Here is a 25,610-nt window from a genome sequence, read left to right as displayed (position 1 = left end):
GTTTTAATTAGCCTTTGTGCTAATTGATGGTTATTAGGCAACTCGTACATCTTTGAGGCCCAAATATTTATATAGCCCATATTTCGTAGGCATCATGTCACTGTCAAACTATTTTGTAAGCCACTCATGCTAAATGGGCTATGTATAGTAATATAAGATGCCAAAATTTCATCATACAATAGTGTTACTCACCTTCATCAACCAGGGTGTTTGTTAATCTATGATCGTAGATCACAAACTATAGGACACCAACCACAAAGTGTGAACTAAAAGCATGCCGTAAACAAAATAAACTCTCAACATTCGATACTATGTACAAGCATATTCATATATTACGGATTTGAGGGCATAACAGACCGCCAAAATAGAGACAAGCACGGCCGAGGCTCAAACGTAGCATCACTTGCACGAAAATTTTGGGTTGACAACTCATTCCATTCTAGCGAGCTTATAACATACTAGTGGCAATGCACTTGCGGCACGCACGTGTTTATAGCTAGGACAGGTGACATCCTATTGTATTAGTTTCACTAATTATCAATTTTACCATCAAATTCATGGACAGATATAGTCACAGTAGGAGATGTATACGCAAATGATGAGATAGCCACAGTCATCCTGTTGAGTCTGATTTAATTGGAGCCGATTGGAAGCACGCATGCTTTCAGAGGTTACAACATATTGTTCAGATAAAAAGGAGTAAAGTTTGAAGTGTACAAAGCATTTACTTCATCTCGAGAAAAATTATGCATCGGTCTTTCTTATGAAAAAAGACACTTGTGAAGAACCTCATTGGATTAATCAATTGCTATCCACCACTTCAATGTTGCTCTACATGACAGTCTAAATTATTGCTTTGGCACCTCATTGGATTAACAAATTGCTATCTTCATCGGTATCCATTTCGTACCTCATGGAGATAACATGGCATTTCAGTGTAAGCTGTGTGCATTTGATGTGTAGAGTCACTTAATTTACAGAGTACAGACCCATCCACATTAGACTTAATTTACAGACCCGTCCACATTAGACATCTTCATCTCAATAGCAGTCTAGCAGACAACAAACTCTGTAACTCTCTATACACACACAAAAAAATTGCCAACTCCTATGGTTCATCTTCTCTATACCTCAATATGTTTCTGTGAAGATGAATTTGTTTGAAAAACATTTACAACACTAACTTGCCTCCAAGTATCACAGGAGTTGGGAGCCCTCCAACCTCTTGAATCTTTCTCTTATGGTTCATCTTCTCTATACCTTAATATGTTTCTGTGAAGATGAATTTGTTTGAGAAACATGTACAACACTAACTTGCCTCCAAGTATCATAGGAGTTGGGAGCTCTCCAACCTCTTGAATTATCCTCTTCTGTCTGGTCAGGTTCTTGATCTCTGTTGCATTTGTATCCTTTGGCAAAGTATCCTTTGGCAAACTACGAAGAAGGTTAAGCAAGATCAACCTTCAAAGTCCTCTGATTAGACTGTTCTTGTAACCTCGCCAATACTTATTCTCTTCGTTCTTTCGCTAGTACTGATTCTCTTCATTCCTTGGTGACCTGCATGTGGGCTTCTTGTTAAATGAAATGCTCGCATTTTTTATTGGATTTCTCCCGGTTTAGCCTGAACTCCACAGGCCTCGCACTATTGTCTACTTATAGTGCAGCTGCATGACCAATGATGATCCGCTCGGCAAGATGGGAGTATTCCTGCATTGTGCAATACATACCATATAGATTAAAAATGTAGAAAATGCTGGGTCATTCATTACTCCTACAAATTGAGCTCGTATAAGTGCTTTTCAGACAATACAGAACCATTCAAATTCAGCAGATAAAATGTCCAGGCTGATATTTATTTCGACAAGGAAATCACAGACAATACTTCCACTCGGAAACCTAAGCCAACCAATCATCACAACGTTTTCCTTTAGGAACTGCAATTCAACTCCCACTTCCCATAGTCGAAAAAAGGTATAAAAATAAAACCTTTTCAGATGGTGACCTTGTGTTAGATTTGGCAACCACGTGTAGGAATTTTAAAAACAGAAAATGACCAAGAACAATATGATTATTGTGACTGTAAATCTAATATAAAATAAGCAGAAAAAAAGAATACAGACCAATTGAGATGGAATAATCCTTGAAGTATGACAACTTAAAAATTTGCAATCTTTGTATAATAAAACTGTAAATGTAAGAAACTCTTCACAGAATGCAGGATCACCTTCCGAAAAGAAGCCTATGGATCACCACAAGTGTCTTCAGGGCAACCTACATAACCCAAAAAGAACCCATTCTAAGTTTTGGGAAGAAATTGGAATGGAATAATATCGATTCATACAGAGGAAAAAGTTCTCTATTGATGCAAACGTTGTACCTAGAGGATAGGGATAGAGGAAGAGGGAAAATCGAAATGAAATAAATAAAGAATAAAGCCAAAAAAATAAGTTGAGTGGAAGAAGGGCGGAGACTCTCGAACGAGGAAAATGATCCCTTCGAAAGAATTGAACGAGGAGCCGTATGAGGTGAAAATCTCATGTACGGTTCTGTAGAGGGACAGTAAGGATGACTTATCTGTCGACTTTTCCACTATCAACCCCAAAAAACCCAACTCTGCCTTACGTAAAGTTGCCAGAGTACGATTAACCTCTGGATTTGAAATCACTGCTTCCTTCTCTAAACTACTCTTTTGCAAACTCTGTATCCTGTCTCCACAAGCCTATAGCCCTCGTGCCATGAGACATGGATTTTAGTCGACGTAGATTGGATCGAAAGATCGCACTTCCGCTCTTCACCTATCGGACTAGTCACTTCCCACTCTCCTCAAGTGAACAGTTTAGCCACTATCCTCCCATATACTCTGCTTTTTCATTGCTTATGAACAGGAACTTGTTGGTGCATGGATTTCACGTTTCAGCAGCACTTTGGTTTGTGCATGGTTGTGAAAAGAAGGGTTTATATAGACTTATATGAACTTCATTGGCGAAAGAAAGAGAAGCTAAGGTACTGAGAGAACAGGTACTTAGATCACAGACTTTGACACTTCTTCCTCACTTGAAGAGGAAAAAGATTATTGACTTGCCGGGGAGGGTCATGGACTGGCTGGCACGAAGCTTGCATATCCAAACCTGGCGTTGGCTGGTGGGCCTATAGCTGGCTCGCTCGATAGATAAAAAAAATCTTATCCTGGGAGCTCTAGTCTAAGAGATTTGAATTGTAAGGTCTGGTTACCATTTCGAGTAGAGAAGGTGGGGAAATAAGGAACTGAAAAAACCAACCCTCCGCTACCAACAAGCAAGTAAGATTCATCAGCAAATAGGTGAGCCGATAAAAGGAATTACTTTTTCTAGGCGGATTTATTCTAATTGAAAGTTTGTAATTCCGGCTATACTCAAAACTAAGGGACACTACCCATGGGGACACAACCAAAAGATTCTTCGGCTGGCTTTGGCTCATTATAATACTCGGTTGGGAAAGTAGACGGCTGGCTTGCTTCGCTCTTTCAGAAAATCTTAGTCTAAAGATACGCTCGTAAACAAATCCAAATCTTATTCGATGGCCCGGGAGATGTGGTGGAAAAGACTGCTTCTGTGGATCCTGCTGACTTGATTGGGTGAATAAATGGGTAAAATGAGTAAAGTCATTTTGCATAATTGCATAAAAACGAGAACTGGTCTAACAAAAGAGAACTACATATGGTCTGAGACTCACTTCCTTGAAAAGAGGAAGACTAGTTATGTAGGCAGTTACCGTGAAAGAAATGTATCTTTATCGGTTGCTCGACCAAAGCCGGTCAATAAGGCAGATCTGAATGCCACAATACCGGCTGTTCAATTTTAGAAAGGCCCATCTCCTGATTGTCTCAAATCGAATAAAACTCTTTAGCAATTGGTCTGACAGAACGGATGAACAGGTTGACGAGATAAAATAATTCAAATGAAGAGATAAGCATACGAGGAGATACGATGATTCAAAGGAGAAGTACATGATCTGCATGCAGGACGCAAACCAACCTGAGGCCTGAGCGAAAGGATCACGTCTCTGAAGTTTTGTTACGAATAGATGTACAAGCAGCATGCTGCTTAAAATTCCCTGAGTCCAAGTAGCTCACGTTTCCATATCAGGACCCACACGTCACGGGAAGTTGATATGGTTTACGGCTGCCATCCTAAGCAAGGTAATTAACGGATTATGTTCCCTGCAAGCTAGGGAGATTCGACAGTTAGCATGGGGAGCTAGGTAAGGAGCAACAAAGAAAGTATCGATTCGAGGAACGGAATACAGGTCCATGATAGAACACAGACCGGTAAGAGAAAAGAAAGTAAGCATAGTCTTCATTGAACCGGAAGAACAATTTGATTTTCCGTCAACAAAGTAACGCTGTGCAAACTCATCTGATCCCTGTTTGGGACTTCTTCTTCATGTCACGAGCCGGAATCGAACCGGCGCTTTCCAGATGATTCTATATGCTGACACTAACCTTGCACATTTTGCTCGAAACATTAGTAGTTCCTCGCTTGGTAGGCATATAAGATGATTCGCTGGTTATGAGAAGGCTCGAAGAGGCACCATACTTCCGACTGCTCTAAACCGATGGTAAGGAACTCGATCCACCAAAGGTAGAGGCATAGGTAGATTGGACCGTATTCGACTTCGCATGGACTCTGGGTAGGCAACTGACTCTCCAGGTATAACCGCGATTATGGAGGTGGTTAGCACATTCCAATTGGTTTGCTCGTATCTTTCGGGGTACTCAAGGTAGCCACTGGTTTCGTAGTCACCTCTGCCCCCGGGTGAGGATTCCGCCCTTGCTTCTCGCAATGGTCCACCGGATATACCTAAAGACATAACAATATTCTTTAAACTCTTACTATAGAGGCCCTACCATTGAAACTAGATTCATACTCTAGTATAGTCTAGTACTTTATCAAAGGAAGAACATTCTGTAGTATTAGTAAGAGGAGGAAGGGTTAAGGATTTACCCGGTGTGAGATATCGCATTATTCGAGGAACCCTAGATGCTGTCGCAGTAAAGAATCGTCAACAAGGGCGTTCTAGTGCGTTGTAGATTCTTATCCAAGACTTGTATCATTTGATGATGCCATGTGAATCGCTAGAAACATGTGAAGTGTATGGCTAACCCAATAACGAAAGTTTCGTAAGGGGACTGGAGTAGGCTACCATGAGACAAAATATCTTCTTTCTAAAGAGATTCGATTCGGAACTCTTATAAGCAGAACACTCTGCATAGGAATCACGAACTCCAAATAATTTTGATAGAGTTGCTGCTAGGATAGCTGCAAGGAAACCAAAAAAACTTAGCATAGCATATTTGGAGTCATGCCATCTCAACTGAACTCCACATACAGTTCAGGCAAGACCAAAAGGTAACCATTCAAAAATAACTATTTAATCCAATGACATCACATTGCAGGCCTGTAATGTCAAACAGGATTCAGGATAATCATTAAAATAGAGGAACCACAATATAAATCAACAATTCTCAGTTCCCAGTGTTGTGATGTAGAGAGCTCCAAATGCATATATACTGCCATATTTTACTTTGAAGTTAACAAGAGTTGTTGGCAAAATATAAGTTGATGCTACTTTGTCATCAGTATGGTCCTGATTCCTGAACCTGAAAAATTCATTCCAATTAGAATTATTCTATGATTTAACAAGCATTTGTACTTGATGATGGAACAATATATCAAAATCGCTAAAGTGAATAAGTTATAGAAGTAAACACAAAAACAAAAATCTACTGTATTTGGGTCTCGATATTATTGGGGATATCACTGGTCAGCAAGTAGGCGGAAAAATAACTATAATATCCGAAGCAAGAGGAAACTATAAACGTCTAGAATATTTTAACACTACTATACTATGGATCTCAACCACCAGCAACCCATCTATCGTAATTTTGGGAGTATTCAGATTCATATCAATGGCCAAAACTCCCAAAATTCCATGGGAGACAGTGTTAGATCAAAGCGAAGCTGCATTTGGTAGGCCGAATGATCGAATCTGTTAAAAGGACTGCTAACCGGATCCACGAAATTTGCACAAAACCCATGCCTAATAGCAGGGTCAACAACGAACAGAAAAACAATCCACCTCCATCACGAGATTATTTGAGCTACAGAAGAGGATTTTGATTGCATACCTTCCGTCACAGAGTGAGGGAAAGAAGCAGGTTGTCTTGCCCCTTCGCTGTCTCACACAATTGAAGAATCTTGGTGCAGTTCGTACACAGATCCTCCCTTCCCCGAGACGGTATCACCGATCTCCTCACCTCTGTTGCCAAGATCTGAGAAGTTGAGGCGTCGAACCCTGCTACACGAGAACATCGTTGACCGATTAAAAATAAAATTAGATTAGAATCGAAGCGTAGGCAGCCGGTGCTAACCCCAATATAGCGGAACTGGTCGAGCACCCCCAGGCCTCCCTGCACTCGATCACACACATGGGTGGGGCAGCCGGACGAAGCCGAGCGAGGGGTGGTCGGCGAAGACGTCCGCGGTGATGACTCTCCAGGAGTAGTCAGCACACCAGAACCTGCCAACTCCACCGCCGGATGTAGATGGAGCAGGAGAGGAAGGAGCCCATGAGGCGGTGACCACCAACGATCCTCGTCCGTTGTCGCCTTGATTACTCTCCTGTGGCCTCCGCCATCAGCGGCAGCGCGTGCTGAGGGGACGAAGGTCGTGTGGGGCTGGAGGAGATCGGTTCCAGGGGAGGAGGCCGGCAGGAGGCATAGGAGTACCTCCTCAACAGCATCGGGGAGCGGACGCGGGGAAGAAGGGTGCAAATGCGGCGGTTGCGGGGGCGCCGGCTTGTAGGGCGAGCGGAGGGAGGCGAGCGTGCAACGGCGTCGGGGAGCGGATGCGGGGAAGAAGGGTGCGGATTGGGCGGTTGCGGGGGCGGGCGCTTTGGGCGGCGACGATCGTAGGGAGGGAGGGGCGACGGATGGAGATAGAGGGGCGGCGCGCGCGATAATGTCAGGCGGGTACATGCGGGCGGGTAACAAGCTTCCTGGGTGAAAAAAGTTTGGTGGAGGCGCTCGTTTCTGTAGGGAAACACGCTTGTTTCATATGTTCCTGATATCCTTCTCTCGTGGGTTCACATGTCAATCTAAGATGGGTAGCAAATTCTTTGGGTGACAATGGATTTCCAATTCCTTCGCTCCTTTATAGTATAGATATAGATAGATATAATAAGTTTAATAGTGGTTTGCAAAGAAGAAATGCATATTAGTACATAACTTCAGTAGGGAAAGAACCATGTTGGACGCCCTCTGCAGACTTGTGGCCGCACAACCATTGTATCTGGCAACAAAGGCGTGATTATTCCATTTCTCATGTTGAAGACACCACGATCGCGTAGAGGATCTATCGCCAAATCTTTATGATCATAGTCAGACATGAAGGAGCATGTGTTAAGCTAATGGATTTCTGTTCAGTACTTGCTTACTACCTTTCTAGTTGATAGGGACAGGCCTTCGTCGGAGTTGAAATAAGAGAAGAATGAAGGCCTTCATAAGGAGTTATAGATAACCCAGTCGTGGAAGTTAATGAGTTAAGCCAAGGTAGGTAAGTAAAGATTGGAGTGATGGGAAAGACTATCTGTTTCCTGTAGATGAGCTAGGCAAAGAACGTTCTCAAGGAATATATCTATCGTATTAATAGCTCGTCTCGTATTGATGGATAAAGATGCGAACCCTTTGCCGAGGAATAAGAGTGCTCTTGGGATCCAGCTGCATTCAAATCTCTATACTTTACTACAACTAGATTTCACAAAGGAGAGCTTTAGGGCTATGTTTTCAATGTGGTGATAAGGGGGCATCAGTGTAAAACAAAATCAAGGTACACATGTTGGTAGGCAGTGAAGAAGGTGAGTTTGAGGTTGGTGACAGTAGTGAACCAGTTGTAGAGGGTGTGGATGTGAATACAGTGCAAGTAGAAGAAGTTGAAGCTGATGAGGCCATTGTGTCCATGTGTGCAACCTCATCTAATCCTAGTCTTTCTACAATGAAATTGAAAGGGGGAAGTAGTAGCTAATAAAGCTATCTTTGCACTGTTAGACAGTGGGAGCACCCACAGCTTTATCAACCCAGTGGTGATTGATGGGATTAAGTGTAAATTAGTGAAAACTAATCCAATGGTTGTGACTGTAGCAAATGGTAAAAAAATTGATAGTTATGCTAAAGGCACAGGGCTATCTATTCTTTCTAATGAGGAAAGCCCGTAGATATCTAGGTTGGAAAGCGTACATTCCCTTTGTCAGAGGTTAGTGGAAGAGGTAATGGAGTAGGTGTTTCTGGTCGTGGGGGAAAGCCCAGTCACGTGGTCGTGGTACTCCGACTGAAAAGAGGGGAGGATGAGTATGACAGGCCGATACCAACTAGAATTCTAATCTGTATGCCAAGAGTTTGATCAACTTATTCGGGTGCCCATATTCACTTTGACCATAGCCACCAGAAGAGGATTCTTCGAACAATTGCTATTTCATTCCATAAGCAAAGGAAAAGAACTAGGCCTGTCGATACTGGATTTTTCTGAATGCCTGATAGTCTGATGTATAGTTTCAAAAAGCAAGTCGTTTTTTCAAGACAGTGTTTTTCTAGCCCTAGCTCATGCTTTGTACTATGAAATACGCCTAGTCCTAAACCTCGATTTTCCCATGCCTACACGTGAAAAGTTATGAGACTACCTCACAAAAAAAAGGCAAAGAAAAGAAGGCATACCCCATTACAATAAAACAATGCATACCTTGTAAACAACTACTGAAGTTCCTTGCCTCTCAAAAATACTTTAACACCTTTCTCTTCCTACTGTACCAAGCTAGCTAAAACACCAAGCTCCTGCTTCGTTCAAAGTCCTAGTCCTGTCTCCTGATATCTCGCCCGCTATTTCTATCTCCGCTAAACCTAGTCACTTGGCTAGCTATACTTCTATAGGAACTATCTAAGCTATACTTTACTTGACATGACTGCCTATCCTGGAACTCAAAGTCTTAAATACGTCTCTCTTGGCTACCCGTGACTTGCGTTGACCTATCCCTACTACTTGGTTATTAGCTTACCCTTTTATACCTATTAGAAACCCTAGCTAGCTTGTAAACACCTATCTCGTGCTTGACTTCTATACTGACCTAAACGTGAACAATATGCCTACCTTTTTTATGTTTCTCAACAATTGTTGGTGGTGACAACAAACCATATGCCAACAAACAACTCCTTAAAATGCTTATATGTATACAGCTTGGCCTTGCTATTCACAAATGTCTATCAGCTTCTCCTGCTTCTATACTTGCCTATCTGTGACATGACCTATTCCTACTTGCTTTGTCAACTACTTTACTTTACCTATTTTTCAAAACCTATACAGATATATCTGCATAAACCGCTCTTGTCAACTCTTCTATTCCTTGGCTATCTATCACACCTACTACTAATACTAAAACGACGTGTTCAAGCTCGCCTCGCTTTCTGGCAATGCAAACCCTACTGGACTCGTATGAAAGAATCATGATTCTTCTATTATGAATAACTAAAGTGGCCCAGACAAGAAGTGGAAGGAAAGAAAGGTGTGTGGTGCGAAGGTGACCAGGCTGACCAAAGGCAGAGAAAAAGAGAGCGCCTCTAGCGCCTAATTCTCAGTCTCATAGCCGTGTGATTCTTGATTTGAGATTGTGTCGGCGTGCCACCCATGAAAACAGAATCCGCTGATCAGAAATACTTGCTACGCTACGCAATTTTTCTTCGCTACGCGCCTTCCTTTCGCTTCGCCTAGAACACTGAACTTTGAGCTCAGCCTGACAGATCAGTCAGATCTTAAGGAGGACTCTCTTTACTTTACTCATTGGAAAGTGAGTTGCCTTGATTCAGTAGTCTGATACCTTTTTGGGGGGTAGAACTGGTCCTGAGCTCCACATCTAGAAGCAGGGAGTGATTTGGAGTGTATGCCAACAAAGAGTGCTTGGTCTCCTAGGGTATTGACCCTTGTCCACTTATGACGGGAATTGGTGGTCAAGTCCACCTCAAAGACTTCAAATGAAAGAGTACAGCTATTCTTTGTCTTAACTGCCAACACTCTCACGGTGCAACTGGTCAGCACAACACGCCAAAGAAGCGGTTGGTTGAGCCAGTCCGGGTTCGAGTCACGGCACCAACTTCTTAAGATGAAAATCAGGGGGACGTCCCTCTCCTTGGTCAAATCTTCGTCCTAACTTTCTCTGGTGGAGTGGACAAGCATCCAATATATCGCCATACATGCAACAATTTACCGCAGGTGGATTCAGCAATGGATCGTTGTATGGGCCCTGCATCTTCGATGGCGTCAGCTACGCATTCTATGAATGAGGGGATTCTTGGCTTGCCTTTGTAGCTCAAATCAACCTCAAAGGCGAAGAGCTTCTTTCGCGATAGAGCGTATAATTTTCCATCAAAGAATGCAACATCTAGGATGTACTCGGGCATTCTAAATGCAGTGGCAGCCGAGGGCCGGCAAATAGAAATTACACTCTCAACGCTCCTGGTCGTGATCAGTACAACAAAAAGGGAATCTGGTGATACTTCAGTAGTACTGGAGAGTGGCACTAGCTTGAAGAACATCGAATCTCCAGGACAAACGTTAGCTTCGTTAGGAAGTACAACATGCTTGGAGAAAGGATTCATAAGTGCCAGCAGCTCGCCGTGGAGGGGCTTGGGGAAGAGCCAGTTTCCCATAGAACCTTGGAGAGAAGAGTCCTCCGGTACAGGCACGCTGCAGCGTGTGAGGAAGAGCCAGTTGCCCACACAAACTCGGAGATAAGCGTCCTCTGCTACAGGCATGCAGTGAATTTCGCCGCCTGGGATGCTAAGGAAGGTGCCGTCGAGGAGGATCAACCACGATAGCGGAGGGGGAAGAGGCTCCTGCCGAGCAACGCGACGCCGTGGGCGGCACACAGCTCCCAGTCGAACGCGATCAGCTAGGGAGGGGAGCCGGCCGAGGACAAGGCCCAGAAGCTCTGGGTGCAAGTCTGCCCAAGACGAGCGGTGTCTGGCCGCCATGAGTGCCCATGACGCGAGATTGAGACGCTATTTTCTTCTTAAATATATTTCTCAAAACACAAGCTGGTTCTGAGCGCGGAAACCGGAGAGTAGCAAGTTTGTCGAGATCGAGACGGCAGGTGGTACCGTGTTGTGTGAGGCAACGGGACGACGCCATGGAAATTTATAGCCGCCGTCCCCAACCTGGTGTGAGGCGGAGTCGGGCGTCTCACGGATTCGGCTGAAAGCCGCGGAGGGTTCCTCCGACTCCGAGTCCAGCTCGTTCTCGAACTGTCGATATGGCAAGTGGGCCTCGTTCACGGATTGTGGCCCATCTATGAGTTGAATGAATGCATTGGACGATCACACGGACCTGCCGTCAAACCGGAACAATGTCAGGCTGCGCGGGCTGAAGTTGCCGTGATCGTCCGCCGGCACGTACGCGGTCCTGCGCTGCAACTCCACCGGAGCCTGTTGCATTGGGACACTTGTGTTGTGTTCAGGAAACCAAAACAAGCAGAACAAATGAGGGTACTGTACGCAAGGGATAATTGTCTTGCTAAGTCCAGGAGGAGGCAGGAGTCGAGCCGGTCAGGACAAGAGGGAGTCCCGCGCGGAGTCACCATGGACGAGCTCTCCGGCACGGCGGCTGCCCCGGACGAGACCCATCCAAGCCGCGCCGGCCACGCACGCTCGCAGCGCAGGCCGCCACCTCTCCGCGCCGGCCGTGCCCGCTCGCAGCGCTGGTCGCGAGCTCACCGCGTGCGCCTCCCACCGCGTCGGCCGCATGCACTCGCCGCGCCACGGGCCCGCGCTGCCCTCCTCGCCGGCCACGCGCTCTTGCCGCACCCTGGCCTGCGTCGCTCTCTGAATCGGCCTCCCGCTCGCCGCACTGACCGCGAGCTCGACGCATCGCCCTCAGCGCCGGCCACTCGTGTTCGCCACGCCCTCGACGCCGGACGCGCGCTCGCCACGCATTAATTGTCATTGCTCACTGTGGGAGCTAGCGCTCCAAGCTGTTCCGCGCAGACTCCTTTGGTCATGGTTCGCCGTGCCGCGCCACGCAACCGTCCCCCGCTGCCCCAGTGCGCCGCGCATCACCGTCTTCCCATGCCGCCCCAGAACTCTCCAGCGCAGTGCCTCGTCATTGTCCCGTGCCACCCCGGCGCCGTGCTGCACTGGTTGGTCGAGGTCGAGGAGTTGGTATTGATTAATTGATGTGCCAGCGTTCGTGTGTTGCCATGCCGGAGCACTTGGCGATTGTCTATGCACGCATCTCCCACCACCGCGTCGCCGGGCTCCTTCCTCTCCTCCTGGGCGGCGCGGGGCACAAGACGTTGTTGCGCGCGGGAGGACAGCGGGGAGCGTCCCGCGCCAAAGGAGACATGCTCCTGAGTTCTCCTTGCGGGAGAGAAGCCAGCACTTCGATAGGGCAGGCAGCGACTCCAATGAATGACATGTGGGGCCATGGATGGTGGAGGCTGACCGAGCACGATCAATCTATTCTTCTGAATCAATCTTCAGACTTCAGCTAATTAACCAAATATCATCACCAGCGGTGGTTTCCTGTCTTCAATGTCGGAAGTACTCACAATCTTTTATGAAAAACGAAAACATTACACTTGATTTCTTAATCATTTCATTAAAATATATCAGGAAATGGTGCCTGGGTTGATGAAGTTATGTGCAGAGCTTCAGCAAATAAATGATATAGCCATGATTGTCAGTTGATAACTGAAAGCCTGTAAGGTCAGTCCAGAAAACTGACTGCAATATCCGGCGTGTCAGGATTCTGGGGCAAGTACAGAGTAAACCAGCAGCATTCTTGTTATCAACAGAAAGAGATGAAGACTGTAACTACTAACTACACAAAGCAAAATCTTTCAAGCCTTATGTTGAAAACACGAATCAGTTAGGAAGCATGTTATGGGTGGTGCAACTATTTGCAGCAGTTCAATAATCTAACAAACTTTTGTAAATACTATAACAACCAAAAAAGATAGGAGAAATCAGTAGCAGTGTCAAATGTATTTTTTCTGACAAGTGAAACAACTCAGTTTTTTGAACTGCTCAGTCTGCTTCTGCTTATCTAAGCATGTTTCAGACTACTACTCATTGACAAAAGCTACCATTTCCTGAAGCAAAAGATCCGAAGAAGTGGATTGTACATGCATGCAGCAACTATTTCACACATCTCTTAGAACAGCAACTCCGAAACTATAGAGGTACTCTGAACTGAACAGGATGCAGGATTCAGTGTCTATTGTCATCGGTATGACATTGTGATCTGGTGAGGAGGTGTCATGCATCAACTGTTAGCGAATCACGGAGAACTTGCAACACAATGCAGGTTCTCACAGCCCAACAGACAGAGGCAATCCGTTCCAAAACAAACAAACAAAAAACAGAAAGAGGTAACCACAGGACTGGCATTCCAGTACTGGAATTGCACACACATCTTTATAACAACTAACGGTCCCGGTGTGATTATTCTTTGGCTTCCATCAACTCAGATGAAAATGGATGAGATGTCCATGACACAAAGCTAAGGCTCTACTCTATGTATCTGAAACGCAAGATCGAAAGAAGCTTCCACATGTTGACACGACGAATCGGGCTCTGGGCTCTCTGTCTCACCTACGGAGAAGGGGGGAGCTGTATCTCCGGCTCATCATCAGCTTGGCCACCCGAGTTAACAGATGATTCATCAGATGGTGGTGCCATCTGCCATTCCCTCCAGCTCTCGTCCGACGCGTCCGGGTCCCTCGTCCACTCCAACCGGGCCTGGTTTAGCCAAGAGTCAACAGACTCGGTCACCTGGCGCTTCTTTTCCTCGGCGTAAGACTGTGTCGACCAAACATTATCTGCATGCATGCAAAAGAGCAACAATTAAGGGTCAAGCAAGCAAGCAGCAAGCAGCATTCCAAATCCAAATGCTAGTGGAAGTCATAGTCATGATTCATGAATCAAATCTGAGCAAGAGGAATATGTAAAGAACCGATGCCAAACAGAAGCAGTGTTCTGTACATGCCAAATTCAGACTAATTCAGTGATTGTATTCTATCATCCATACACGCTGTGCAGTTGTAATCTAAGTGTACATAACAGAGTAGTACTTCTACGAAATTAATGAACATATTTCTCAATGATAAGACAGAGGCAATGAATCGGAGAAGAGCACACATGTCACGAGGATCCCTTGTAATCTGGTCTGAGTGTAAGACAGTAAGCATGCCAACTGAAACTGGAAATACGATCATATCCATCAATTCGGCATAAACCAGTTCAAATAGTACTATGGTTACTAGCATGCACATAGCCCAATATGAATGTTGGCAACGACCTAACCAGCTAAGGTATGATCACGCACAATCTACAATTGAATGCCGAGTATGCAGACACACAAAGAGCATCAAGTCGAGATTTCCAGCAGCCATGCATGCTGCATTCGATCGATTCAGTAACCGTAGGCAAGGCAAGTGGATGCGTCAGAACTGAACTAATGGGGATGTGCGTGCGCATACCATCTGGTGAAGAGTCGTCGTCGCCCGAAAGCTTAGGTGGCGGTGGCGGCAGCTCCCAGGCATCGACGATGGGGCGGGAGGATCGGAACATGAGTTGATCACGGTCTATCAGGCATTGCTTGCAGGCGACTACCTTCTTCTCGCGCATGTCCAAGCCGAAGAACTTCGAGCCCTGGAAGAAGTAGACGACGTAGTGGTCGTTGGGGTCGACGAGGGCGATGTGGGGCACCTCGCGCGGCAGCAGGCCCGCGTCGGCGTAGGTCTTGTTGGCCCAGATTTCGGCGAAGGCCACCTCGTACTCCAACGTCCAGCGGTCCGGGCCCTCCGGGTCGTCGAGCGTCCACATCCAGACGGTGGGGTTAGCCGCGGGTACGTCGACGAGCACATCGTAGGAGAGGCCGCGGATCTCGACGAAGCGCAGCTTGCCCTCGCTGGGCCTGACGCAGCGGCGCTGGTCGAGGAGGGTCCTGATGCGGCGATCGAAGCCGACGTAGCCGTCCATCTCGCAGTCGTCCGGGAGCGGGAGGAAACGCAGTTCGGGGCACCCGAGAGCCGTGAAGGGGTCGCAGAAGAACACGCCATAGGCGAGGGCAATCCACCAGAGGCGGCCGTCATGGGCAAGCACGCCGGTCTCGGAGAAGGGGTTGCACATGCGGGCCTGTCGCCGGGTGAGGTGCCTGGCGAACCACTGGCCTTTGGCGGTGGAGTAGCAGAGGAGCTTGTTGGGGTGGTACAAGGAGGTGGTGGGGTGGAGCTGGGCGACCACGTAGTGACCGCGGCGGTGCGGGTCGGCGATGAGGCCGATGCTGAGGTGGGGGCGGATGTCGAGGCCCTCGCTAGCCTTGATATAGGCGGGCACCGGGGGGAGGATGGTGACGGTACTTCTGTGGGTGTTGCAGAGGAAGAAGTCCGGGAGGTTGCCTTCGACGACCTGGAGGAGGATGCAGGCGGAGCGGTCGGCGGCGAGGATGTAAGCGGACAGCGGCTCGTTGTTGCGCCTGGGGTCGGGGGCGACGCGGGGGTGCAGCATCAGGTAGGAGGGCAGCGGCGGGTCGTTGAGGTCGAGCAGCACGTCGGTGCCGGGGTCGATCTTCTGGGCCCGCTCGTCGTCCTCGTCGCCGGGGAAGACGGCAGCGGAGACGAGGGCCACCCACTTGCGCTGCGGCTCCGACTCGGGCTCCTGCTCCGCTTCCTGGCCGGCACGCGACGACTCCGCCACATCCCGCGCCGCCGACGACATGGCTGGCGGCGAGGCGCTGCACTGGTTGGGGGCGCTTGGGGTGGGAGGGGGCGAGTCGGTTGTGTTGGTTTGATTTGAATTTGTGATCGGCGTGGCTGCTGGCTGCAAGAGGAAGGGGACGGGGATTTTATAGACGTGGCGGGCGTGGTGCGCTGCGCATCCACGGCAGCAGGCAACGGGCCCACGCCCACGGTGGCGTTCATTCCTCTGCTCAACTTGCTCCGCCGCTTGCACAGCACGGAATAGGGTGGGGTCCACGTGAGGTCACCCGAGGGGGGAAAGGATGACAAGCAACTGGATGGCCCTGGCCGTTGATCGTATCACGAGTGTACTGGGGTACCGGCGCTGCTGCTTGTACGAATCCCTCTCATGGGCCGTGCCGTAGAGTCTATGAGCATTAGCTTTCTTTCTTTCTTTCTTTGAAAATTTTCTACTTGGATTACGAGTGTCTTGTTTTGTTCTCTATGCCGAATTTTTTGGCTTCGGCTTGTGCGATGTCTTCCTAGGCTTTGGCGCTTAGAGATTAGGGGTTTGGGTTTGGGTTTGGGGGATCTAGGTTGTCGAAATCCAATGGGCTTAGAAGAAAATCTTAAAAAATGGAAGGCTAGTCTGTCGGTGTGGTGGTGGCGGCGGCGAGGTGGGACGACACGTTGGTGTCACCGGCCAGGAGGTGAAGAACACTACGTGAAAAACAGTTTGTAGCAACATGACTTTTTTTAGGGACGGGTGGCATTGGAGCCGCTCATACAGTGACGTACTCGGACTCCAGAACAACAGCCGCCTCTATAAATGGCACAATAGGGACGGTTGGTAATACGAGCAGTTTCTATAAATGCGTCGATTTGTAGGGGCGGCTGGTATTACGAACCGCCCCTGCTACCAGCAAGCCACGTCGCCCCAATTCACCCCCAAATAAATGGATGTCTTCCCTTTGCGGAAAAAAGGGCTCCCTCCCACGCCCGGCCTCCCCTCCCGCTCGTCTCGCTCACGCTCCTCTCGCGGCGCGCCGCCTCCGCCGCTCGCGCCCCGTCCCCTCCCTCGCCCGCGCCTCCCCTCCCTCTCCCTCTCCCTCTCCTTCTCCCTCTCTACCTCTCTCTCTCGACGTGGTGGCGCACCGGCCCGACCCTGGCGCAGGCACCTCCACGTGCGCACGGCCTGGGCGGTGGCGCCGCAGCCGCGCCGACGGGCCCGGTGGTGGCCGCCTCCTGCCACGACGCGGCGCCCACGAGCCCCACCGCTAGCCGCGGCGCGTGGCTGCCCCCCCCCCCCCCGACGCTGCCTGCTCCCTACGGTCCTCGCAGCGACTCAGATCTGGGGCGATGAGATAGGGTTCGTGTCTTCTTCTTCGATTCCTCCCTTTTCCTCCGTCGATCTGGTCAAAGTTAGTTGTATGGTAATGTAATCTGACTGTGGTTTCGTATTTTTCCACTGAATTGTTCTGTATTTTCATTTTCCCTTTGGATGTGTAGCTCTGATTTCGTTTTTGTTCTATCTCTGCAGGTAGTAGTTTGTTAATCTGTGACCTAATGCCTGTGTATGTTCACTGCAAAGCTAGGATAAGAAGTATAACTATCTTTGGAACTGCAAAGACTATCTCGACTCGGTGAAGACTTTCTTCAGAAATCAATCTATTAACTTATTTTCTAAGGCTAGCAGATCACTTTACTGATTTTGTTCTGGCACATGGGAATAGGCATCTAGGATAATATTAGCAACCGATGATGATCATCCAGGTCAAGCTCTGGCCGAGGAACTTGCTCGTCGACTTGGTAAGGAAAGGTTTGTTCATCAGCATTCTTTAACTATTGTGAAATAAAATGTTATGTGACCATTCATTTTTTTTCATTTCCTTTTTCCCATTTGATTTGATGCAATCAGATGTTGGAGAGTCAAGTGGCCAAAGAAGAATGATACATATACTTGCAAGGATGCAAATGAGGTTTGTTATGGAATGCATGGGTTCATTTGACATATTCTTGAAATCAGTTATTGGAACTTGGGTAGTTGTCGATGGGGAACCCTACGGGCCCCCCATAGACCATACTGCAGGGAGGTAGGCCTTGGTAACAAGGCCTACAGCCCAATCGCCAAGAAGAACGCGGAGCAAAGCAACGTGCAAAACCAAAACTCCAACTCAAACTATACAAGGAAAGGCTCCCGAAGCGTAGCTTAGGACCCTGACCTTGTACCCGAATAGGACACAAACAACGCCTCTCAGCGCCTGGACTATAAAGGGCTGGTGAGGGTACCCATTGTAAGAGGAGGACGGATACCCGATACTCAAAGCAATACAACGTAAACAGGCTAACGCCAAAACTGGACGTAAGGTTATTACTCGACCAAGTCGAGGGCCTGAACCAGTATAAATCGTGAGTCTCTTTGCGTAACCGCCGAATTCCGCTATTTGCCGAAGCCCGAACAATTGTCCCGGGTACCCCCGTGGCAGGCTATCGGTGGTAAAACATCGACAGCTAGCACGCCAGGTAGGGGCTTTCGATGAATTTTTTTCTCGAGAGTTCGACGGACCTCAACCTCAAGATGACCTTTTCGGCGGGAACAACCTTTGTCTTCGGATCCTGGATCTGCAAGGCTGACGGCGACGACAAGCTTCGTACCCGTCTCCGAGAAGAAAAAGAATTCGATGACGAAGTTCAATACAAACTCGCCGAGAAGATGACGAAACTCTCAACTTTGGATACAACTCGGAATAAGGAAGAAAGCGGATACGAAACCGACTCTGAAAAAGAGATACAACCCGATTCCAAGACAATCTTCACAGCACAAGGGCCAAGCCTAATTGGACTCAGAGACACAACAACGATCGCGAAGGGATACGACCCGTACAACTCAAAGAAGAACTTGGGAACTTACGGACTACGCAACGCGGCATCAGTCTATCAACACTTTACCCAAAACAAGATGAACTCAGCAAGAAGAATACTCCTGGAGGGAGCACAAGAAGGGATGATCATGACAGTGACCCCGCAAGATTGTGTGGTGCATTGGCCAGGTTCTTTCACCTCAAGCAAAGTCTAGACTAGCACGCGCGTTGAAGAACTACCTTATCAAGAGGGAAAAGAACTCGGATCCAGTTCAGAAGCTACAGACAGCTCAACCAAACGAAGGATGGAATACCGTACAAGAAGAGCTCGGAAGAGGTATACTGTATACATGACGGAGCAGTTAGAACAACCTTTGGAACCACCACAGATACCAGATATAAAATCTTCAGACAAATCAGAAGGCAACATCTCGCCATATGAGAAAAGCGACAGCAACGAAAATGATGAGCAAAGACTAGCAAGGCTAAAGAAGAACAAATTGAAAGCTGGAAGGAGGAACCGGGCTAAACAAAGGAAGCAAGTCTGGAATAAATACAAAGCGGAGCTAACGGAATGCAACAGAAAGAAGGCGGAAAAAGAAGCCACAAAAAATACAAAAAGGAAAAGAATTGAAGAATTAACAAAGGAGTTGTACACCCTCACGAATAACGGGAAAGCAAAGGAAGACCAGAAGAAAGAAGTCGGGGGATCAGAAAAACAACCCGGCGAACAAATTCCACAAGAGCCACAAAGGGAGCAGCCACCCAAAAAATCAAAATTTCAAAGGATAGGACCAGTAGAAAGTGTTGATATCAATGGAAGGAAGGAACACTACTCAAAGCAACAAGAAAGAGACAAACCAGAATTGAGCCAACGCTACCAAGAAATATCAAGAAGATTTGACAAAGAAGATGACTACGGAGAGTCTAAGTTAAAAGAAGACATGTCTTATTATAGAAGGGCAAGATCGCCAGATTACGAAAGAACGGAACCATACGATAGATTCCCTTGTTTCGCAGGAAGACTACAAACTTTAAAGCTACTGCACAAGTTTAAACCAGCAAATCATTCCAAGTATGATGGCAAAGTCGAACCAAGACAATGGCTAAGGGTTTACTCCCAATCTATTGAATTAGCTAGAGGAGACAACGACATCAAGGCTCTATTCTTCCCAATGGCCCTCGAAGCAATGCCGCTACAATGGTTTGATAAATTGAGGCCAAGATCAATCAGGTATTGGGAAGACTTACAAGAAGCTTTTTGTAACAACTTCGCAGGCATTATTACCCATCCAATGACTGCAGCTGAATTGAAAGGAGTAAAGCAAAGGAGAGGAGAAAGTCTAAGGGAATACTATAGAAGATTTGGAGAATTCAGGGCTCAACACGACATTACTGATAGGGAGGTGATAGAGGCCTTTGCAGAAGGAATCTAGGCAAACTGGCAATACAAGGACTATTTCAATGAGAACCCAAGAACAAATGAAGACTTCAAGAGGGTTGTTGAGAAGCTAATTTCGTCAGAAGAAAGAACTCGGCACAGATTTGCTAGGGACAACCCAGAGAATAGAAGACCCAATTACAGACAGCAAGACAAAAGACCAAGGCAGGACAATATGGTGGCAACCACAGACAACAAAATAAGATATAATGGTAATGGCAATGATAGCAATGGTAGCAATCACAATGGCAACTACAACAATAGCAACAACCGTAACAACAGCGGTTACAATAGTAATAGCAACTATCAGAGTAACAACTACCGAGGAAGAGCGCCGGAAAACATAAAAAATATGCCGTGTCACATACACCTAGGGGCCAGACACAAGTTAGTTGAATGCAGCACTTTTCAGCAATAATTCATGAAGAGAGAAAACAGAAATCAAAACAACTCGGAGCCAAAGCAAGAAGAATCCAAGAAGGAGGAAAAGAGAGCTGAAGGAGATTATCAAGAACCCCAATGCCAATTAGCGGTGATATTTTCAGGTGTTCCTAACACACGAAGCAAAAGACAAGAGAAACTAGCTCACCGAGCCATCATGGCAGCTGAACCAGCCATCCCAAGATATCTAGATTGGTCAGAGTACCCCATCCACTTCACAAGAGAAGACCAATGGACCAGGGCAGCAAACGTAGGATGCTACCCACTGGTACTGGGTCCGACTATCGCAGGAGTAGCAGTAACTAAAGTACTCATCGATGGAGGAGCCGGGCTTAACATAATTTTCGCAGATACTCTCAAAAGGATGAATCTAGATTGTGAAGGTCTAATGACACCCACAAGCACACTATTCTATGGAATAGTACCCGACAGAGCAGCTATGCCCCTCGGACAGATAGCCCTACCCATCACCTTTAGCACACCAGACAAATACCGGACGAAATTTATCAAATTCGAAGTTGCAGACTTTAAATCATGCTACCACGCAATACTTGGGAGACCAGCTTTAACAAAATACATGGCAGTACCACATTATCCATACCTACTGCTCAAGATGCCAACAACAAAGGGCATATTATCATTGAAAGGAGATCTAAAGAAAGCACATGATTGCGACGTACAAGCAGTACAAATATCCAAAAGATTACAAGATATAAAGGAAGGAAAGGAGATTGCAATGCTGGCCAACGAAATGAACCCAGATGAGATTAAGATACCGGCTAAGAAGCCAAGCAACTTCATACCACCAAAAGAAGCCGCTACCAAGACTATTGACCTACTGACTGGTGATCCAGAGAAGACGGCAATCATCAGTGCAAATCTCGACCCCAAATAGGAACTCGCGCTCACCAACTTTCTTCGGGACAACAAAGATATTTTCACTTGGAAGCTAGTAGACATGCCAGGGATCCCAAGGGAGTTGGCTGAGCACATAATTGATGTGAACAAAGGGTCCAAACCCGTTAAGCAGAAGTTACAAAGATTCGCTCCAGACAGCAAAGCAGCAATCAAAAAAGAGATCACCAAGCTCATGGCAGCAGGATTCATCAGAGAAATAATCAACCCGGATTAGCTTGTCAACCCGGTCCTAATAGAGAAGAAGAATTCAAAAGAATGGCGCATGTGCATCGACTACATAGACCTCAACAAACATTGCTCAAAAGATCCATATGTCCCACCAAGGATTGATCAAATCATTGACTCGACAGCAGGATCAGCTCTGTTATCCTTTCTAGATTGCTATTTAGGCTATCATCAAATATCCTTAAGAGAAGAAGACCAAAGCAAGACTTCGTTCATTACACCCTTTGGGGCATATTGCTATAAATCAATGCCTTTTGGGCTAAAAAATGCAGGGGCAACATATCAAAGAGCAATTCAAACTTGCTTGGGGAGTCAAGTCGGAAGAAATACAAAAGCATACATTGATGATGTAGTAATCAAGATAAAAGAACCCGGATCATTGATAGAAGACCTCGAGGAGACTTTCAATAATCTAAAAGCATGGCAGTGGAAGCTAAACCCCACAAAGTGTGTTTTTGGGGTACCATCAGGACAACTACTCGGGTTTCTAGTCAGTAACCGAGGAATTGAAGCAAGTACAAAGCAGGTTAAAGCCATCATGGATATGAAACCTCCAAAGAAAGTTAAAGACATACAGAAGCTTATAGGATGCATGGCAGCACTCAATAGATTCATCTGCGGCTAGGAGAAAAATGGCTATCTTTCTTCAAATTATTGAAAAAGGCAGGAAATTTTGAATGGACAGAAGAGACAGAAGAAGCATTCCAAAAGTTAAAAGAATACTTGGCATCATCACCAGTAATGACACCACCAAAAGACAAAGAGGACATGATGCTATACATTACAACAACCAAGAACGTTGTCAGCATAGCAATTGTGGTTGAGAGAGAAGAACCCGGACATGCATACAAAATGCAAAGACCAGTCTATTACATAAGTGAAGTACTAACAGAATCAAAAGTGAGATACCCACATGTGCAAAAACTACTTTATGCAGTGTTGATATCATCAAGAAAGCTGAGACATTATTTCCATGAACACAAGATTACAGTGGTAACCAATTTTCCACTTCAAGACATTCTACGCAACAAAGATGCAACAGGTCGGATATCAAAATGGGCAGTAGAACTCGGTGCTCTCAACCTAGACTTCAAACCAAGAACAACAATCAAATCTCAAGCATTATCTGACTTTATTGCTGAATGGACAGAAATCAGTCAAAAAGAACCCGAACCAATACTTGATCATTGGAAAATGTATTTTGACGGTTCCCTAAAGTTAGGAGGAGCTGGAGCAGGAGTACTATTCATATCACCAGAAGGGAGACAGTTAAAATATGTGCTACAAATACTTTGGCAGACAACTAACAATGAGGCAGAATACGAAGCATTAATACACGGTCTAAGAGTTGCAAGCTCGCTTGGGATCAAAAGACTACTTGTCTATGATGATTCAGCTATAGTAATCAATCAAGTCAACAAGGATTGGGATTGTACAAAAGATAATATGGATGCATAATGTGCAGAAGTCAGAAAATTGGAGAAAAATTTCCAAGGGCTCGAAATCCATCATGTACTAAGAGATTTCAATGTTGCAGCAGATGTGCTAGCCAAATTAGGATCAGATAGAGAAAAAGTACCACCCAGTATATTTGTGGAAGAACTCACAGCCCCATCCATCAAACAACTCGGAAACACAGAAAAAGAGAAGGAGACAACAGATCCAATGGAAATAGATCAAGCAGAAGAACCAGACCAATCAAGACAAATCATGGTCATACAAAGTGATTGGAGACAAACATACATTGATTTTATCAAAGAGAAGAAACTACTCAAAGACAAAGTAGAAGTAACTCGGGTTGTACGAAGAAGAAAAAACTACGTTCTGGTGGGGGATAAACTATACAAAAGAGCAGCATCATCAGGAGTACTGCTTAAATGTGTTTCGACAGATAAAGGAAAGGAAATCTTGGACGAAATCCACTCAGGATGCTGTGAAAATCATGCAGCCTCTAGGACACTAGTCGGCAAAGCATTCAGAACTGGTTTCTATTGGCCAACAGCACTCAAAGATGTAGAAGAGCTCGTCAGAACATGCAAGAATTGCCAAATGTTTGCTAGGCAATCACATGTGCCGGCTCACAACTTAATATGCCTACCGCTGGCTTGGTCGTTCTCATGCTAGGGGCTAGATCAAGTCGGACCACTCAAAAAAGCAAAAGGAGGCTTCGAATACATATTTGTGGCAATCGACAAATTTACAAAGTGGATTAAATACAAACCTTTGGTCAAATACAGTGCAGAAAAGGTAGTGGAATTCATACAAGACATCATGCATAGGTTCGGCATGCCCAATAGAATAATCACAGATCTTGGATCACCATTTACAGTAAGAGAATTCCAATACTGGGCAAGAGATTGTGGGATAGAAATCGACTTTGCATCAGTAGCACACCCGCAGGCCAATGGACAAGTCGAAAGAGCAAATGGACTCATATTACAAGGTTTAAAACCAAGATTATATGAAGATTTGAAAGATTATGGTGGAAAATGGATCGACGAATTACCAAAAGTAGTATGGGGTCTAAGAACCCAGATCAGTAGAGCAACTGGATACTCACCGTTCTTTCTGGTCTACGGATCAGAGGCAGTACTACCAGCCGACTTAATATGGCTATCTCCAAGAATAGAACAATATGAAGAAGGCGAAGCAGAAGAAACAAGGCGGTTAGAAAATTGATTCAATAGAAGAAATAAGAGACAGTGCAATCATACAAAATGCAAGATATCAGCAAGGGTTACAAAGACATTATGACAAAAGTACTCAACCCCGATCACTAAAGCCAGGGGACTCAGTACTACGACTAATCCAGAAGAAAGATGGACGACACAAACTACTCAGTCCATGGGAAGGACCCTTCATCGTGAAGACAGCAACAGGATCCAGCACATACGAGTTGATGACTCCAGATGAAATACCTGTAAAGAACACTTGGCATATCAGCCAGCTCAAAAGATTCTATAATTAAGTACAATAGATTGTACTCAAGTTTCAAGAGAAATAAAACAGAGATTATTCAAGAAGAACAGCTTCAAATATGAGCCCTGTCCAACGGACAGAACCAACCCATAATCAGGTTGGGGAAAAAGGGGCTTCCCTGTTAATAGCCAACCCAGAAACGGTTACGCTAAATGGGCAATCTTGTCACTCAACCATATGGAGATGGTCTGACGGACGGCCAACGGCCAAATAGCTTCTTGGGTAAGGAGACCCAAGCTAGCATTTGTCACTCTACCATAAAGAGATGGTACGACTGACAGCCCTGTCCAATGGATAGAATCAACCCGTAATCAGGTTGGGGAAAAAGGGGTAGCCCTACAAATAGCTCAACCCAGAAACAGTTGTTGCTATACGGGCGTAATCGCTTACCCCAAGAGCTGGTATGATTGCTTACTTACTCTGCAAACAGCCAACCCAAAAATAGTTGTGCTATACGGGTCCGGTCGCCTACCCCAAAAGTGGTACGATCGAATACTTCGCCCAAGAAGCGGCACAAGCACTCCAACAACTCGGTCGCCTACCCCAAGAATGGTACAATCGACTACTTCACCCAAGAAGCGACACAAACACTCCAACAACTCGGTCGCCTACCCCAAGAGTGGTACGATCGACTACTTCGCCCAAGAAGCGGCACAAGCACTCCAACAGCTCGGTCGCCTACCCCAAGAGTGGTACGATCGACTACTTCGCCCAAGAAGCAGCATAAGCACTCCAACAACTCAGTCGCCTACCCCAAGAGTGGTACGATTGACTACTTCGCCCAAGAAGCGACACAAGCACTCCAACAGCTCGGTCACCTACCCCAAGAGTGGTACGATCGACTACTTCGCCCAAGAAACAAAGAGTGGTATGATTGACTACTTCGCCCAAGAAGCGGCACAAGCACTCCAACAACTCGGTCGCCTACCCCAAGAGTAGTACGATCGACTACTTTGCCCAGAGAGGGACACAAGCACTCCAACAACTCG

At 46.3% G+C, this 25,610-nt stretch overlaps 2 protein-coding genes and 1 long non-coding RNA gene across 3 annotated transcripts; all 3 read right to left on the bottom strand.

The window, feature by feature from the left end:
* Positions 1-777: 777 nt before the first annotated feature.
* On the bottom strand, positions 778-6,900 carry LOC136529388 (uncharacterized). Its single transcript, XR_010777279.1, has 6 exons — positions 6,410-6,900; positions 6,167-6,333; positions 4,983-5,638; positions 4,782-4,838; positions 2,225-2,271; positions 778-1,707 (listed from the first exon to the last, which is right to left on the bottom strand). It is a non-coding gene; the product is annotated as an uncharacterized lncRNA (long non-coding RNA).
* Positions 6,901-9,860: 2,960 nt separating this feature from the next.
* Positions 9,861-11,053, bottom strand: LOC136525617 (uncharacterized). Its single transcript, XM_066518546.1, has 2 exons — positions 10,288-11,053; positions 9,861-10,084 (listed from the first exon to the last, which is right to left on the bottom strand). Exons 1-2 carry the CDS (start codon positions 11,051-11,053, stop codon positions 9,861-9,863), a joined length of 990 nt encoding a protein of 329 aa, XP_066374643.1.
* A 2,616-nt stretch (positions 11,054-13,669) lies between these two features.
* LOC136525310 (uncharacterized) lies at positions 13,670-15,796 on the bottom strand. Its single transcript, XM_066518312.1, has 2 exons — positions 14,557-15,796; positions 13,670-13,896 (listed from the first exon to the last, which is right to left on the bottom strand). Exons 1-2 carry the CDS (start codon positions 15,794-15,796, stop codon positions 13,670-13,672), a joined length of 1,467 nt encoding a protein of 488 aa, XP_066374409.1.
* Between the last annotated feature and the right edge of the window lie 9,814 nt (positions 15,797-25,610).

This window comes from Miscanthus floridulus, chromosome 19 (assembly GCF_019320115.1).
Source record: "Miscanthus floridulus cultivar M001 chromosome 19, ASM1932011v1, whole genome shotgun sequence".
Lineage (NCBI taxonomy): Eukaryota > Viridiplantae > Streptophyta > Magnoliopsida > Poales > Poaceae > Miscanthus > Miscanthus floridulus.
The sequence above is the reverse complement of the archived record's forward strand: the minus strand, read 5'-3'. Positions and strand labels throughout refer to the sequence as shown.